Here is a 16,760-nt window from a genome sequence, read left to right as displayed (position 1 = left end):
GAGATAAATGTACCAGCTATATTGGTGACATAGTGGTTTTTTCTTTCTGTTACCATAAATTGATGAAACAAATAGATCTCTTAGTCTGGACTATGTAATATGTGCAGTCCATGTTTTCTATCTTAAGAGGAGTTATTTGTATATGAAATCTTGACATGAGGTCAAAAGTGTGTGATTTATAAGCAAAATAAAAAAAACAGCTTTATATCCTAGTGTACTGCATTTCAAATTTCTGGCTGATTTATAATCCTTTTATAGCTCATGCTAGAAGGCGATTCAAAATTTCAATGGCTGTATATGTTTAGCTAATATTAATTCCTCATCTGGTCAGCCTGTGGCATTTGGCCTACTAGTCTTCATTTTTTCCGTCCATATTTTTTCTCATCTAGCTTTTTCAGGAATGTTATTCCTATTTCTGTCACACTGTCGCCTTTTAGTCTGTCTTGCAAGAATGTAACATCAGCAGCCAAATGAACCTAGGAAAGAAAAAAGGGCTTAAATAATTAAGGTTAAAAAAGAAAACTTACTACATTTTTCTGTCTCTTTTTCAGTTCTTTTTTACACTATAAAGACCTGCCTTTCCTTATAGAATGACAAAAAAGCCCTGGCCGGTTGGCTCAGCGGTAGAGCGTCGGCCTAGCGTGCGGAGGACCCGGGTTCGATTCCCGGCCAGGGCACATAGGAGAAGTGCCCATTTGCTTCTCCACCCCTCCGCCGCGCTTTCCTCTCTGTCTCTCTCTTCCCCTCCCGCAGCCAAGGCTCCATTGGAGCAAAGATGGCCCGGGTGCTGGGCATGGCTCTGTGGCCTCTGCCTCAGGCGCTAGAGTGGCTCTGGTCGCAATATGGCGACGCCCAGGATGGGCAGAGCATCGCCCCCTGGGGGGCAGAGCACCGCCCCTGGTGGGCGTGCCGGGTGGATCCCGGTCGGGCGCATGCGGGAGTCTGTCTGACTGTCTCTCCCTGTTTCCAGCTTCAGAAAAATGGAAAAAAAAAAAAAATAGAATGACAAAAAAGAGCCTGCTCTGTGGACAAAGGATCCCTCACTGTGTGTCTGTCCTTCAGAGATGGTCTAGTGCAGTGGTTCTCAACCTGTGGGTCGCGACCCTGGCGGGGTCACCTAAAGCCATCGGAAAATACATAATGCATATCAGGTATTTACATTCCGAATTGTAACTGTAGCAAAATTACAGTTATGAAGTAGCCACCAAAATTATTTTTTGCTTTGGGGTCACCACAACATGAGGAACTGTATTGCGGGGTCACGCATTAGAAAGGTTGAGAGCCACTGGTCTAGTGGTGTGTGAGCTCTGGAGTGTGTCTGCAAAGAGATGGGCGGTCCAGGCCAACCCAACTTGGATGAGTCTGGAGCAAGCCCAGAGACCTGGGCCCGAGCCTAGTTTGGCTCACAGAGGTGAATTATGAATCCATCTCAACAGGAACAGAGATTTCCAACTCAAAGATAGCCTTGACTCAATGTGCCTAGCAAGCAGAACTTCCGAGGAAAAATGAAGTCATAAACCATTCTTCTCCAACCGACTTGCCATAAATCATTCTGTCCTTGCTAAATAGCATAATCACCTATTCAAACAATACTTAGCAATTACTTATGGCTTTGAGAGTTTTGAAAAAATGTAGACTAAATAAGTTATGAGTATAAAATTAAAGGTTGAAATGACAGACATGAATATTTAATGCAGAGGCCTTCCTTTTCTTTCTAAATCATAGCCCATTTCCCAGACATTAAAGTAAGCCTTAGGGGCTAACTTTACTATTCATTAAAACATACTGACTTAAGAGCAGCATGATATTGCTGACCTACTCTCAATAGAATACCATTCAGCTATTTTAAGTCATTGGGATAAAGAAAACAAATAAGTGAAAGTACCTAATAAAAGCAAATAATAAGGGTGAAAGCTGAGGCTTATATTAATTATAACCTTACCTGACTCATCCCTCTCCCACTAAGAATGCTTTGGCCAACCAGCCTGGACTTGTTAAATCATAGACCTTGGTATCTCAAGTTGTTTGGCTCACAGAGGGTGCAAAAACCATGCATTTCTGATACCCACCACCCAAAAGAAGGATATAGATCACATTTTGACATACAGAAGATAAATTCACCTTCACTTTATTCCTTATTAGATCTTTCTTGTCTTTGTAAAAATTTAACAGAAAATCAATTAAAATAAAAAGGAAAATACACTGAGGCTATTTGGATATTTAGGCCACATGTGGTCTGATGCTCCATGAAGGATGGAGACTTCTTTATCCTATTTCCAACGTTGTTTTATGGTTCATCCCATAAACTCCCAGAACTCTTCCTTTCCCATTTCTTGATTTTCTGTTCTTTGATTGTAGGGCAAGTTTTAAAAAATGGTAAGGTAGAAGTGTGGAAGATCCGTGGGACTTCCACGGATCTCTACTGTTTTACTCTTCTGGGTTACATGCCATTATGTCTTTCCTCTAATTATCACAAATAATTAAAAATTATATGCATGCTTCATTACTGGGTAGGTCAGCACATGCCTTGCCTTGGGCTACTGTCTGTTCTCACTATTCTAAATAGCTAAGCTTCTGCAAATATAAGACTGTTGCTTATTACCTCTGCTTAAGTTGCCCTTGGCTCATCAGCCTCTGACAAATTGTCTTCTTCTCCCTCCACTTTCCCAAAGCAGCTTTTACCAAAGTCCTTCCTGACCTTTTGGTCCCTGAATGCTGTGACTATTTTTCAGGTCTTATTTTTCTTAGCCTCTCCTGTACTTGGTCTTGCTAATCGCTCCTTTTCCTGAGATATCCTCCTCCTTTGGTTGCTCCCTCTTGTTTTCCTTTACAGCCTTTGTATTCTCTGTTTAACTTACTTGTTATGTTTTGTTGTTTCCTAGGGTTCCATCTGTGACCCATTTTTTTTATTCTGTGCTCCCTCTACACACTGCTTGAGAGTCCCAGTGCCTCTTCGGTCATTTTGCTGTGACTTCCAGAGAGGTGTAACAACTGCTTAGCGATACCACTTGTATGTATAGACACCTCAATCCCAGCTGCTGCGTAAGTAACCCCCTCCCTTTTCTCTCCCATCCCCAAATGTACATCTCCTGCTTTTGCTCTCTTGGTTAGTAGCACAACTATCCCTATAGGTTTCTCACAAACCTAAAAATAATTCCTGAGTCTTTTTCTAAACCTTGTCCCTTTAGTCAACTAATTACCTAATCTTCAATCTGTTCTACCTCGGTAACGTTGTTGAAATTGGTCTTCTCTGCATTCCTATCATCAGGGCTTACCTGGTTTTTCTTGAGGCTACCTCGATCAACCTCCTAACTACGCTGTCCTCCTTCCAACATCGTCCTCGCCTATACACTTCCAGTTTGTTGACAAAGGAATGAAATTCCTAAAACACCAATTTCAAACTCTCATCCCTCTGTTTATAAACCTATAATGTGTCTCTGCTTTTTCAATACAAAAATCATATTCCTAACATGTCATATGAATCCCTTTTCTAAAATCAGGCCTCTCCTAATTTAAATAAAAAATTTAAATCTCTTGTCTCATGATAATCTCTCTTTCGATCTACACGTCAGTCATAGTAAATGAATTAAATTCCTTCTTCCTTGAACAAAACATTCTTTTTGTGCCCTAGGACATGCTGTTTCTCCCACCTGGAGCACTACTTCCCCTCCCCTCCTCTCCAAGGCCTTCACCTCCCCTAGTTCCTGTTTATTCTGCAAATGCCAGATCCAAGTTTTCTAGGAAGTCTTCCCTGACCTTCCATCCACCCCAGCCCAGGTCCTCCCATAGGCTCTAGTCACACATCTTCACACACCTGATTTCTCTACAGGGCAGAAGATTCTTGAAAGGCAGCAACTGTTTCATGGACCTATTATATTAGTAAGTCAGTGCCTGCCTCTTAGCAGATGCAAGTAATTGTCTTAGTTAAATCACTAAATAATTCAGATGTGGAAACCAGCCTCCCAAATGGCCTGCAATCATCCCTGCCTCCTGCTACTCACACCCTCAGGTAGTTAGTCCCTTCCCACTTTGCACAGGGTTGGCAGCACCTGTTGCGATTAGATCTACAGAGCGGTCTATTTGGCCAGGAACTTCGTGAAGCCTCTAGCCAACGGCCAGCAAGGCACCGAGGCCATGGGAGCGGGCTTCAGGGCAGAGCCTCTAGCCGCAGTCAAGGCTTCAGACACCATCGCCTTGACCAATAGCTTGACTGCAGCTGCAGTAAGCTGTGGAAGCTCTGAGCCACACACACCCTGCTAAACTGCTCCCAGACTTCTGACCTTAGAAACCGTGTCAGATGATAAACATTATTATTTTCAGCTGCTATGTTCTGGCGTAATTTGTTACCCAGCCCTAGATAACAAATGTGCCTGGAAAAAATGAAGCACAAGCTTTACCATTTCCAGGGCGCCTCTGATAATGCCGCAGAGTAAATTGCAGTAGCACAGGGACGACCGCCCCGCAGGGAGCTCCTCCACAAACTCCACCAGAGGATTCTTGTCCAGAATCAGGGAGAATTCATTTCTGCTTGAATTGTTACAGGTCACACTGGGTGTAATTCCCAAGTACATCTTGAAGGCAACCTAACAAAGAAGGGAAAAAATTACTAAACTTTGGTCTAGGACAAATGTTCATGAATAAGACAGCCAAATGCCCTGTCCAGGAGGGCTGTGGAATGGCGAAGCACGTGGAGTTTGCAGTCAGGAAGTCTGGGCTCACACTTAGCTTTGAAATGTACTGACCCTGTGACTACTGCAAGTCCATATCCTTTTGTTTTAGTGGAACATCTTAAGGAACTAGATCTCTGTGGAAACAACATGACTTTGTGAAAGAGTTAAGCATTATTTTCAAAATGGTTTTTTAAAAATAAATATCCTTGCCCTGAATGGACAGCTCATTTGGTTAGATCAGGGGTAGTCAACATTTTTATACCTACCGCCCACTTTTGTATCTCTGTTAGTAGTAAAATTTTCTAACCGCCCACCAGTTCTACAGTAATGGTGATTTATAAAGTAGGGAAGTCATTTTACTTTATAAAATTTATAAAGCAGAGTAACAGCAAGTTAAAGCATATAATAATAATTACTTACCAAGTACTTTATGTTGGATTTTCGCTGTTTGGCAGAATAAATCTTTATGAAACAACTCACTATAGTTAAATCTATCTTTTTATTTATACTTTAGTTGCTCCGCTAACGCCCACCATGAAAGCTGGAACGTCCACTAGTGGGCGGTAGGGATCAGGTTGACTAGCACTAGGTTAGAGCATCCTTCCGATGTGCAGAGGTTGTGGGTTCCGCCCTGGTCAGGGCACATACAAGAGCAGGAGGAGTTTTCTGTCTCCTCTTCTCTTCCTTCTTCTCTGTTTAAAATCAATAAATACTTCTGTTTTAATCAAAGATAAATATTTTTTAGGAAGGTGGATAATTAAAATATGACTAATCACCAACATACCAGTGTGATAATTGTCACACTCAGCCTAGTGAAAGATAAGAGCCCGAACTGGAAGGAGCATAGCTGCCATCTGGGAATGTGACGGAGCAAAGGACGCTACAGGAAGATTAGATTCAACAGTCTGTTTTGGGCCTGACCTCTGGTGGCACAGTGCATAAGGCATCAGCCTAGATTTTTGAGGCTGTTCAAGAAATAAAATCTTTTAAAAAAAATTTTTTAAAGAGAGTGTGTTTCGGGAAACAGGGAGTCATATCACTAAGGATGACCATCTCTGACAAGAAGCAAAGAAAGGCATGTAAATGAGTCATAAAGTCACTTCTCACAAAAGCCTCCTGTTTTCCAAGGTTTAAACATTTTTACATGATGGTAATGGAGAAAAACATGAAGATGATTTCTGTTTCATTCTCATTTTCACCATGACTGAACTGAGACTCAGAGAAGTGAAGTGCTCTGGCCAAGGCTGTACTATACCTTAGTTCTATAGATCCTAGTTCAAGGCCCTTTCTTTCCACAAAACAGACAGTCCTGGAATTTGCGGGTTATCCATGGGAAATGTGTCAGTTTGGTATGTTACTTTCAAGTGCCTTAATAAATTTAATTTTTAAATTAACACCAGTATAGAAAAGACATGGAAATAGTTTTCTCAAAGTCTCTCTAATTAAAAGTACTTCTCATTAAGGGTCCTTTATTCAATGAGCACAGCCTGTCTAGTACAGTGCCTGACACAGGGTGGAGTTCAGGAACTCTTTGAAAAACAAATTATTGATTGAGCATCTATCTGTTCTGTGTTTGACACCATGTTTAGACCCAGAACACGAGTTAATAAAATATAGTTCCTGTTTTATAAGAGCTGATAGTCAAAAAAGGGCTATAGATATTAACCAAATAACTGTAACAGTTTCATAAGTCCTGCAAGTATACATACATTATTCTATACACAGTGGGGCAAAGTAGCTTTACAGTTGTGACTACATAAAACAGAGAGTTTATTCTTGTATTAGCATTTATTAATGATTATATTATTTTCTATATGAATAACTATAAACCTACTTTTGCCCCAACCTGTGTTAGGAAACAATCCTGGAAATAATCACAGAAATAACTGCTACCTGGTCATGAATACTGAGTGACAGTCTGCCTGGTGAAAAAAGCATGTGTGGGGGGTGTGGGCTGGTGCTTTTCAGGTAGAAAGAACATATCATGGGCACAAAATACCATGATAAGGCTTGTGGGAAGCTGGCATTTATCAACTTGTGGACCGTGGGGAGGCCCAAAGCCACGAGTAAGCTAAAGCAGAATTAAATATCTGTTTTAGAGGGATCTCCTTTGTGTCAGTGTGGAGGGTGGATTTAGGAAGGATGGGTGGGGCATGCGGTCACAGGCAGACATAACAATCAAGAGATGACTATAATAGCCTAGGAGAGAAACGATGAGGGCTTTTCTCACTCTTTTATTTGAAACCCAAAGGCTCCCTAAACTTTTCCATATAAATTTCAAACAGCCCAATTCCTGACATTTGCTTCAAGTCTCAGACACCAGCCAGCTTAAAAGACTATAAAGGGAATCTTCCCGCTCTTACGTCAAGTAGCAAGAGAAAAAAAACCCAGCAGGAAATGTCAGGCTTGGGGACTGATTTGGCTCCTAACCAACTGGCTAAAATCCATTTCTGGTAATGTTGATGTCTCTGGATGGAAAATTTCTAGTCTATTATTTATATGAGTGAGAATTTCTTTCAGATTCTCAGTACATGAAAATAACAGAAACGCAAACTTCACACTTCCAACTGAAATCCTCAGTGTTTTGGCTCTACATTCAGGGCCCAATACCCGCCAGTAGGAGGCATTGTCTAAACACGATTGGGAAATATTCATTCCTCGGGAATGACATTGTTTCCTTAGCTGGCCAGCGCAGTTTGAGGAGGAGGACTGTTGTTTCCAAGGAAGGAAGAGCTCCAGCCTGGGCCACGGCCACAGCTGCTCTGCCAATAAATAAGGGCAAAGCATCTCCCCTCTTTATCTGTCTCCAAAATGGATGCTTTCAATGGGATTTTAAAATTCGTCCTTCACCAGAAAACGGTCATAGGCTACAGCTTCATGGCTCTGCTGACGCTGGGGAGTGAGCGCCTCTTCTCCCTCGTGGCGTTCAAGTGCCCCTGCAGCACTGAGAACGTGGTGTATGGGCTGGTTTTCCTTTTTGCTCCTGCCTGGGTTTTGCTGATCCTGGGATTCTTTCTAAACAACAGGTCGTGGAAACTCTTCACAGGCTGCTGCGTGAATCCCAGGAAAATTTTCCCCAGAGGCAACAGCTGCCACTTCTTCTATGTCCTGGGGCAGATCACTCTGAGCGCATTGGTGGCTCCCATAATGTGGCTGTCTGTGGCGTTGCTCAATGGGACGTTTTATGAATGTGCCATGAGCGGGACAAAGAGCTCAAGACTCCTGGGACTGATTTGCAAGGACAAGCCCAAAGAGTGTTGGGGAGAGCTTCACAAAGTATCATGTGGCAAAACCAGCATGACAGCCACCGACAGCGAAGAACTGAAGCTGTCCCTGCAAGCCCAGTCTCAGGTAAAAAGAAAAAAAGACAAACTTGCCTTTTTCTCCCAGCGTGACATAGTCTCTCAGTTCTCCTTCCAGCCGGGGCTGAGTCTGAATCCTATTAGAACGTTTCGCTACAAAATGGAAATTGGAACCTGATGCAGTGTTAAGAGAATCTCAGGAAAAGCTTTTTAGAGTTTGGATGGCTTGGTAAAATAGCTGATTGCATTGTCTTTTATATTTCCGAAAAGAGAATAGCCTCTGCTTCCGGTATGTAAATACTTCAGTACTTTACAACAATCTCTCTGGGTATGAGTTTATAAATAATGCGTTGATACGAACTCATAATTGAGTGTTAAGGCCAGAGCTGTAATTAGAAACTACTTCCTTCTATCAATTATTTATTTTCAAACTGGTTTCTCTGAAAGAAAAGAAATAATAATAACCACACACAAAGATGCATCTATTTAAAAATAGCTGAACCAAATGAGCTAATACTTTGCAAAGTTGCATATAAAATAATTACTATCGAGATCCCCTTGAATGATTTCTGGCAACTTCTATCTCTCTGTATAAATATCGTCAGGACTGAGAAGAGTTTCTCATATTGTAGCAAGAAATGGCACGCAAACAGGGTATAATAGGCACCCAGACAACTTAACAGAGGGAGAATTTATTAGTAGCCAATGGAGCACGTGAGACTAGTAGCACCAAAGCACGAGCTCCCCGAAGTTAGATTTCTTACATCTTATGTACCTTTCACAGTGTCCATGCAAGGGGCGCGCTACCTTTGTGTCAGGTCTTACGTGCACCTCGTGGCTCAAGGTGGTGTGCGGCAGTTTCAGCAGGGCAGAGGAAGGGGTTTCCAGACCCTGGCCCTTTCTATTTACACATCTTGTTTCTCTTGTAAGTATTGTAAGAGTCTCTAGATCAGTTAAAGATCTTTTGTGAGAGTTAAAGGTGTGGATAATCTTTAACTGGCTGAGCCAGTCATTCCTGCAGGTTCCTTCTCCTGCATTCTTCTGGTTTCTCCCCTCTAACATAACGTAGGAACTGGCAGTCTTCCGTGAAAAGCAATCAGAATCTCCAGGGAGCTGGCGTCCGAGGCTCTTCATGCTGTATAGCTCAGGAAGCCTTATGTTACTTTGGCAGCTCAAGATTTGGGGCATTGTTTTATTTAACAGAAGGAAATCATAGCTTTACCTAACTGACGTGGGGAAGTAGCTTGTCATCCTTCCAGACACATGAGCGCAAATCCAGATGGGAAGCGCTGTCTCGGCCTCAGGAAAAGACTGAACTCCTCTACTTGTGAGTGGAAGGAACCAAAACAAGCAGTAGGAGTAGACAAACTGATCCACAGCTGCTCAGCAATGCTACTCGTTTCAGAATAAATGCGCTGAAAATAGCATAATGTTCCCTTTTCATTGAGGACTTAGCTTACAACAACACATCAAGGCAAAGTCTGTTTTTAAAATCATGCATTCCAAAGCTGGTTGGTGGTACTGTCACATAGTTTTCATAAACTGATAAGCCCAAACATATCCCAAAGTCTTTTGTGTAATGCATAAAGCACATCTTAGATGAAAACATGCCAGGATCCCAGACACCTACCTTCTTTTGTTGAAGGAAGGTGCTAATTATGAATATGATGACACAGTGAGTGATTTATGATTTGTGTCCCCAGGCACCAGGTTCCATTCAGTTAGTGCCAGATCCAAACACTTAATCACTGTGTGAACCTTTCTTCTCCAAACAATAACACAAGGAAATCATGCGCATACTGCTTAGCCTGGGCCCACTGACCTGTTTACTTTCCAGCGGAATGAAAAGGACCTGGGGCTGATTCCTAGGGGAGGATGCATGAGGGGTGTGCACTAGTAGAACTTATCAACAGCAGGTGTTCACAGTAGTTTAGATAGGCAGGAGCAGCAAACAGTCCAGACTAATAGTTGGGCATGTGGGTGAGGGTGAGAAAAGTGTCCCCTCCATGGGTGGGGCAGAGAAATAAAAAATCCAGCTGGATGGTGCTCTTTTCTTAAGGAAGGTAGAGTGTAGTGGTAGAAAAAACTTGGCCTTGGAGTTGGCTAATCTTGGGTTTGAGTCCTGACTCTACCAGTTAGCAGCTATGTGACCTAGAGCTAGTGACCTGACCTCTCTGAGCCTGAGTCCTCTAGTGAGGGAATAACACCTACCTTGGAGGGCAGCTGGAAGGTATAGAGATAAGGGACATGAGTGGGCATAAAGCTGCTGGCACAGGGTAATCATTCTAAATTGATGAGGAAACTGCCAAGGATTGAGGGAGGAGACCCATGCAGAAGGGGACCCTATTGAAGACTGGGATGAAATCATTCCCCATGTCCAGGTTGATTCTGGATACCATGAATTGGGGAAGAACAAAAGGGCTCAGTGCTCAGTACTCAGGTGAGAGCAAGGCAATGCTAAGGGCATTTCCAGGGGGTGGGGGAGGAGAGGGGTAGTCTGAAACACTTTGAATAGTTTAAAACTCAAGCAGAATTGGCTCAGATATGGAGTTGAGATGGCTTACTGGCCCACAGGAGGCCTAGCTTTGGGGAAAGAGGAAGGTAGAGGATGAAGAAAAAAGGAAGTTCTGAAGTAGCCCACCACAAGTTATTAAAGGTGAATAGAACTTTCACACAATGATAGGCGGGTCTCATTCATTAGTCATAATGACAGAAAGATACCATGAGTTCAGTAATGCTTTTACATACAACATATGCATTTGAAAAATAAAAGCATGTGGTAATAGCTAACACTTACTGAATGCATTCGTATGTCTACATCATCTCATTTTAATTCCCAAAATTACCCTCTGAGGTAGGTAACCCCCATTATACGATTGAGAAAACTGAGGCAGAGAGAGGACAGCCACAGCAAGGGGAATGCTGAGATTTAAACCTAACTAAATCCATAGTTGGCATTCACATGGAATCTGAGTCCTTCACAATGACTCTATGGTCTAAGCCAGGATGTGAGAAGCTCTGATTTAAAGCATTGCAGTGTATTTGTAATTCTGTTATGGTCTGAATGGGTTCACTTGCAGATTTTTGTTTCTATTTTCAAACAGGCCCGTTCACTGAGAATTACTGAGAGTCATTTCATTGAAAGGTCAAGAGAAAATTTAAAAGAGCTCTGTTAGTTGTCAAACTATGAAATTAATTCCCATTCCAAAAAATATAATTAGAACACCAAAAAAAGTTTAGTAGACAAGTTGAACTTTTTAGAGTTCTGCTTTTAATATTCAGGGAGGAAAAACCCCCCAACTGAACCAGTCTGTATTCAGAGTGGGATTGGTTCTCTCGGATCATCAAAATTCAGAAATTCAGAACCACTAGTCCTGAAGGTTTCCAATGACTGCATTTTTTCTCTCAGCTTTTATGCAGACTTTCAATTCTTGCAGTTTCATTTTACTTATTGTATTATATCTGATCAGTTCATCATTGGATAATGCATAATGATATTTCTCTCAGAAAGGGTTGCTGCTCCCTGTAAGCAATAGAACATGGGAAAATCAGTCACTAGCCACATATATGCATTTATCAGTGCTGGTAAACATGTGGGTAAGAAACTGGTCATGTGGTCAGATGACCATATTTACCCATGCACAGAATTTCCCCCTCTGATAGCTAACACTATTTGAGGGCTTGGTTTACCTCATTCTTGAATAATCTATACCTTTTGCTTTTTTCTATTTGCCTGCCTTCTGGTTATTTCTTTGCAGACCAGCAATGGGTACGAAAGGTTGGATAGGATGGAGAATAATTAAATAAACTCAAACTTCAGTTTTACTGTTAAAAAATTATGATGAAGAATTTCAACTAAGCTGTGGCGCTGACTATGGTTTTAATTTAGCCATACACTTCCCAATAATATCACCCTAGCTCCCTGAGAAGTGGCTTTGCTTTTACATGTCTTCAACAATTTTTTCTTTCTAAGATTCTAGGTTGGTGCCTGATTTGTTCAGCATCTTTTTTCTCTCTGCTCACCACTTGTTATACTCGCTGCCGATCTAAAGTTAGCCACCTTCAGCTGAGTTTTTGGAAGACATATGCACAAAAGGAGAAGGAGCAGTTGGAAAATACATTCCTGGACTACGCCAACAGGCTGAGTGAAAGAAATCTGAAATGCTTCTTTGAAAACAGGAGGCCAGAGGTCTTCCCCATGCCTACTTTTGCTGCCTGGGAGGCTGCTTCAGCACTGCATTCTTTCCACCAAAGCCAGCAACACTACAGCACCCTCCACAAGGTGGTGGAGGATGGTCTGGAGTTTAGCCCTGACGAAGATGAGACCACAATGGTCCTTGTGGGTACTGCCCACAAAATGTAGCTCATCGGCCATCGCTGACTCATGATGTCCAAGGGTTCACATTTTTCTGACATTGTCTTATGGCATCAAAAGCAACCTGGGGATATCTGTGTTTTCTCACATTTCATGTTTCTCTATAAGGCAGTAATACTAAGGGAAGCAGCTTTGCAGCTCCCAAGTGCAGACAGTGTCAGGATGTGCTCAAACTGCTGAGTGACTTGTCAAGGAGGGAAACAAAGGTGCTCTTGCATTGGTTAGGGGTTGGGCTCAATGGCCCCAAGTTCCAAGGTGTTATGATTCAACAGCAAGCCTCACGTGAGTGGGTCAGCCACTTTATGTAAATATTGGTCATGGCATCTGGTGGTAGAAGTGGTGACTCATGACTAAGCCAGGTATTCTTAATGAATGACTGTACACAGTGGGATCTGCAGTAGTCAGCAGAAAACCTGTCCTATAAATCTATCCTACTGCTTTTCAAGGATGTACGAAATTCTACCATTTGAAATTTATTTCCTTATAATATGGAAACATTAGTTCTCAAAAATAACAGCAAAAGAATATAACGCCTAAAATTCAGACCTTTTCACATGTTTCCAACATACAATGAAAGTATTCTCCTGTAGGCAGGGCTGTGTTATGACTTTTGTGGACTCTAGGTACTTTTGTCTTCATGGATTCATTTCTACATTTAAAAAAATACACACACACACATTCATGACTATATTGATATAAAAACAAATATATGTATATTATGTATTAAAATATTTTTTAACCTAAAATTTCATTTATTTTCTTCAGATTTTAAAAGAAATTTAAAACAATTTTGTGGGCCCCTACAAGTATCATGGGCCCTAAGCACAGTGCCTACTGTGCTGAATGGGTCAGTCAGCCCTGACAGGAGATCTGGGGAAAATGCCCAAAGCAATGCTCATGGGAAAATTTTTTCAAGTTGCACTATCAGAGATAGTGCAAATTTTGCATTCTACAACATAATAAATCCACATTTTAAATCGGAACTCTGTAACCGAGTTCGTAAATCAGTCAACTAGTATATCAAACTGCTGATACTGGACCCATGCTCCAACACGCCAACTAGCGGCAGCTTCCCAAATCATGACTCATATCTCATAATTTCGCTCAGATCTTGAACAAAAATACAGACCGGGTCACAGCTTGTATCTTAAAAAAAATAATAATAATAAAAATAAATAAATAAAAATAAATAAATAAATTGTATGTTGGTCTGTTCGTATCTCAAGGTACCACTGTATGTATGTGTATATATATATACATATATATATTTGAAGTATTATTTGAGTTTCAAACAGTGGTATGATAAATGTTTAACAACAGCATTACAAAAAAAAAGCCTTGAGTTAAAGTGTTTACGTTTTTATAGTGTAATTTCAAGATACCAAGGCGGGGTCACTGAGTGCAGTATTTGAAAGTGATGCTACCATGGGCTCTCGTGAGCCAGTATGAACTTTCTAAGAAGGTTTTACTGCTAGCATTTTTTGCATTTACATTAACTCTACTCTAACCATCTTCTGTGTATCTTTGGTACATGTGGGTTATATTTTAATAAAACCTAACCATGGTGAACTAAATATAGATCAAGGACTCCAACTGAGAAATGGAGTCTTATTTTCCTGCCCTTGAATCTGGCCTCAACAAACCAATAGAATGTAGCAGAAGTGAAGCCAAACTGTAAAAGTGTTATAGCTTATGCCTTGGTCTCTTGCAATGCTCAGCCTGGTGGGAGCAAGCCACCATGTAAGAATTCCAATTACTCTAAGACCCCCTGCCAGCTCTGAAAGAGAGAGAGAGAGAGAGAGAGAGAGAGAAAGAGAGAGGAGTGAGGTTTGGCCCACCCAATCTGCTCCAGTCACCCTAGCTTAAAGTGCCAGACATGTGAGTGAAGAGCCATTTGGGACATTCCAGTAGACATGAAATGGAGAAGAACCAGGAAATCTAACTGACAGCCAGAACAAAGACCCCAGAACTCTGTTCCTAGTGAAGCCATTCCAGGCATCTAGACTTTGAGTTGCTCCATCCGGGGCTGCAGACATTACACAGCATTTCCCAAGTTCTCACTATGTCCTGTCTAAATCCTTGACCCAGGAAACAATGAGCTTTACTTTTGAGGCTCTATGAAGCAATAGACAGACTGAACAGTAACACATTAAAATGAGAATGTATTAAAAGAGAGCAATTTCTCTTTTTTAATAAATTGAATTTATATGTGGATTTATATAAAGATTCTCCTTATTCATAGGCTTTTTCTTAATATTTTTCCCCCTCTAGGTTCCAGTTAGCACTATATCCTCTGTGGTGGGATTCAAATAATTAAACAACCAGTTCTCTGCCCTAATGACCGTTTTAAGTATACAAAAATGATATACCGAAAGGTTCTTTATTATTTCATGAATTTAATATTTAAATAAGAACAATAAAGTAGTTACACAAAACTAGATTATGTTATAAGAAAGAGTTTTAAAATATTAATGAAAGGACATTAAATATTACCTGACAAAAGAACAATACAAGTTGTTACCCCTGGTTGTTTGGCACTTTTTCTCTTTACATGTTATATATTTTTTTACTCAAGTAAGAAACGTGAGGGAATAAAAATGTAGTATTTCATCAAAGGTATAATGAGTTTTATGAAATGAATAAATTAATATTACAAGCATAGTTTCATCAAATTTTTTTCAACTATGGACGGAATGAACGTTACTACAGGCACTTAGAATGCGCTGTTGCACAGATGAACGTTAAAGAAGAGTAAGGAATGTCAATTTGTGGTTTCCACATTGGGCGGCTGCCCAGGCGCCCACCTTAGAGAGAACCCTGATCACAAGTGGCAGTTTAACAACCAGGTCATCCAACTCAACAAAAACTTAGGTATCAGTTCTGCCAAACCAGTGCGAACCGGCTGGATCCCACCACAGCTTCTATGGCATGATTTGATAGATGCTGAAAAGGTACCTCTCTAAGACAGCTCCACCAAAGCCCAAGATTCATTTTAATTACTTCTGGTTAAAGTTGGTTTGAAATAAACACATTTCTGTGGGTTAAATTCTGTTTTAAATGAAACAACTGAGAGGAGTGACATTTTTTGTTATTAAAACCTAAGACAAAATGATAATAGAGGACATGGGATAGAGTGGCCTTCAGTAAGCTAGAAACAGATCGGTCATCTAGTGTTGCTCCTCAAAGTGTTGTCTTCAGGCCATCAGTATTAGCAACACAACGGAGCTAGTTAGAAATGCGGAATCAGACCCTATTCCTGACCTGGTGATTCAAGTCTGCAGTTTGACAAGATGTTAGGTGATTCCCATGCAACTTAAATTTGAGAAGCACCAGAGCAGTGATTCTCTAACTTTAGGTCAAGTCAAAATCATCTGGAGGGCTTGTTTAACACATAGTGCTGAGCCCCACCACTAGTGTGTCCTTTTTGGTAGGGCTGGGGTGTGGCAAGCAATTTGCATTTCTAACAAGTTCTCAGGTAATGGTGTTGCGCTGGCCCAGGGATCACATCTTGAGAACAACTGCTCTAAAGCAGAAAGTAGGTTATGCTGGGGAAGCAGGCCTGAAGAGAGTCGGAATATTGGGCTCCACCTTAGACCTACTGAATCAGACATCCACCTATCTAAGGACATGAGATGCTTTCCTCTTTATTTTCCCATTTATTCAAGGTAACTTTTGTCCTTTAGGAATATTTTAAAGTTCTTATCATGAAAGTTATGCAACTTCCATGTATTTTTTAAGTATTATTTACTGCTATTGTAAAAGGTTTATTTTTTTTCCATTATGGTTTCTAAGTGATGTTGAGTACATGAAAATACTAATGCTTTATGCATATCTTTACACCTTTCTACTTTACTGATTCTTACATTTTTTTTATTGTTTGTAGAGCTTTTCAGAATTAGAAAATAACCATGCAACCCCCAATGACATAATGGGTCTAGACAATAAATAGTGAGTTCTAAACTATTAGGTGAAAACAAGATGGGATGAGAACTGTGCAACTTGGAGCCACTCATCGATCTTGGCATCTCTAAAAATAAGACAACTGGAAATCATGTGTGTCCCAATGTGACGCAATGCCAGAGTAAGTCCACAGTACCACCTGTGCAATAGTTTTCTAAAAATAAAAAAAAAAAAAATTAAATAAGACTCTAATCAAGTATTTAGGCCTAACTACTAGTTTACAAGAAACATGGGCAAAAGAAAATAAGCTAATTCACACAATAAAGATGCAACCAAGTAAATCTAGAATATAGGACATTCTATTTGACATATGACTCAGTTTTCCACAGACTAATGACATTATAAAAAAGGAGAATAAAAGAGACATAAAAGGCAACAATCAAAAGCAACCTGTGGGCCTAATTTGTGTCTTGTTTCAAACCACCAACTGTAACAAGGTATCTTTGAGATATT

At 40.8% G+C, this 16,760-nt stretch overlaps 2 protein-coding genes across 2 annotated transcripts in view; one reads left to right on the top strand and one right to left on the bottom strand.

The window, feature by feature from the left end:
* Positions 1-356: 356 nt before the first annotated feature.
* TRAPPC3L (trafficking protein particle complex subunit 3L) overlaps positions 357-16,760 on the bottom strand; it is a 47,249-nt gene continuing 30,845 nt past the window's right edge. The window contains exons 4-5 of the mRNA XM_066371807.1: positions 4,398-4,583; positions 357-476 (exon numbers count right to left, since the gene is read on the bottom strand). Coding sequence (XP_066227904.1) covers positions 357-476; positions 4,398-4,583 — 306 coding nt within the window. The remainder of the gene's footprint in view (positions 477-4,397; positions 4,584-16,760) is intronic.
* On the top strand, positions 7,405-13,444 carry CALHM5 (calcium homeostasis modulator family member 5). The gene is made up of 2 exons (XM_066371804.1): positions 7,405-8,021; positions 11,946-13,444. The coding sequence occupies exons 1-2, from the start codon at positions 7,482-7,484 to the stop codon at positions 12,333-12,335; spliced, it is 930 nt and encodes a 309-aa protein (XP_066227901.1). The 5' UTR covers positions 7,405-7,481; the 3' UTR covers positions 12,336-13,444.

Source organism: Saccopteryx leptura, chromosome 3 (genome assembly GCF_036850995.1).
Source record: "Saccopteryx leptura isolate mSacLep1 chromosome 3, mSacLep1_pri_phased_curated, whole genome shotgun sequence".
NCBI lineage: Eukaryota > Metazoa > Chordata > Mammalia > Chiroptera > Emballonuridae > Saccopteryx > Saccopteryx leptura.
This window is presented reverse-complemented; position numbering and strand designations above follow the sequence as displayed.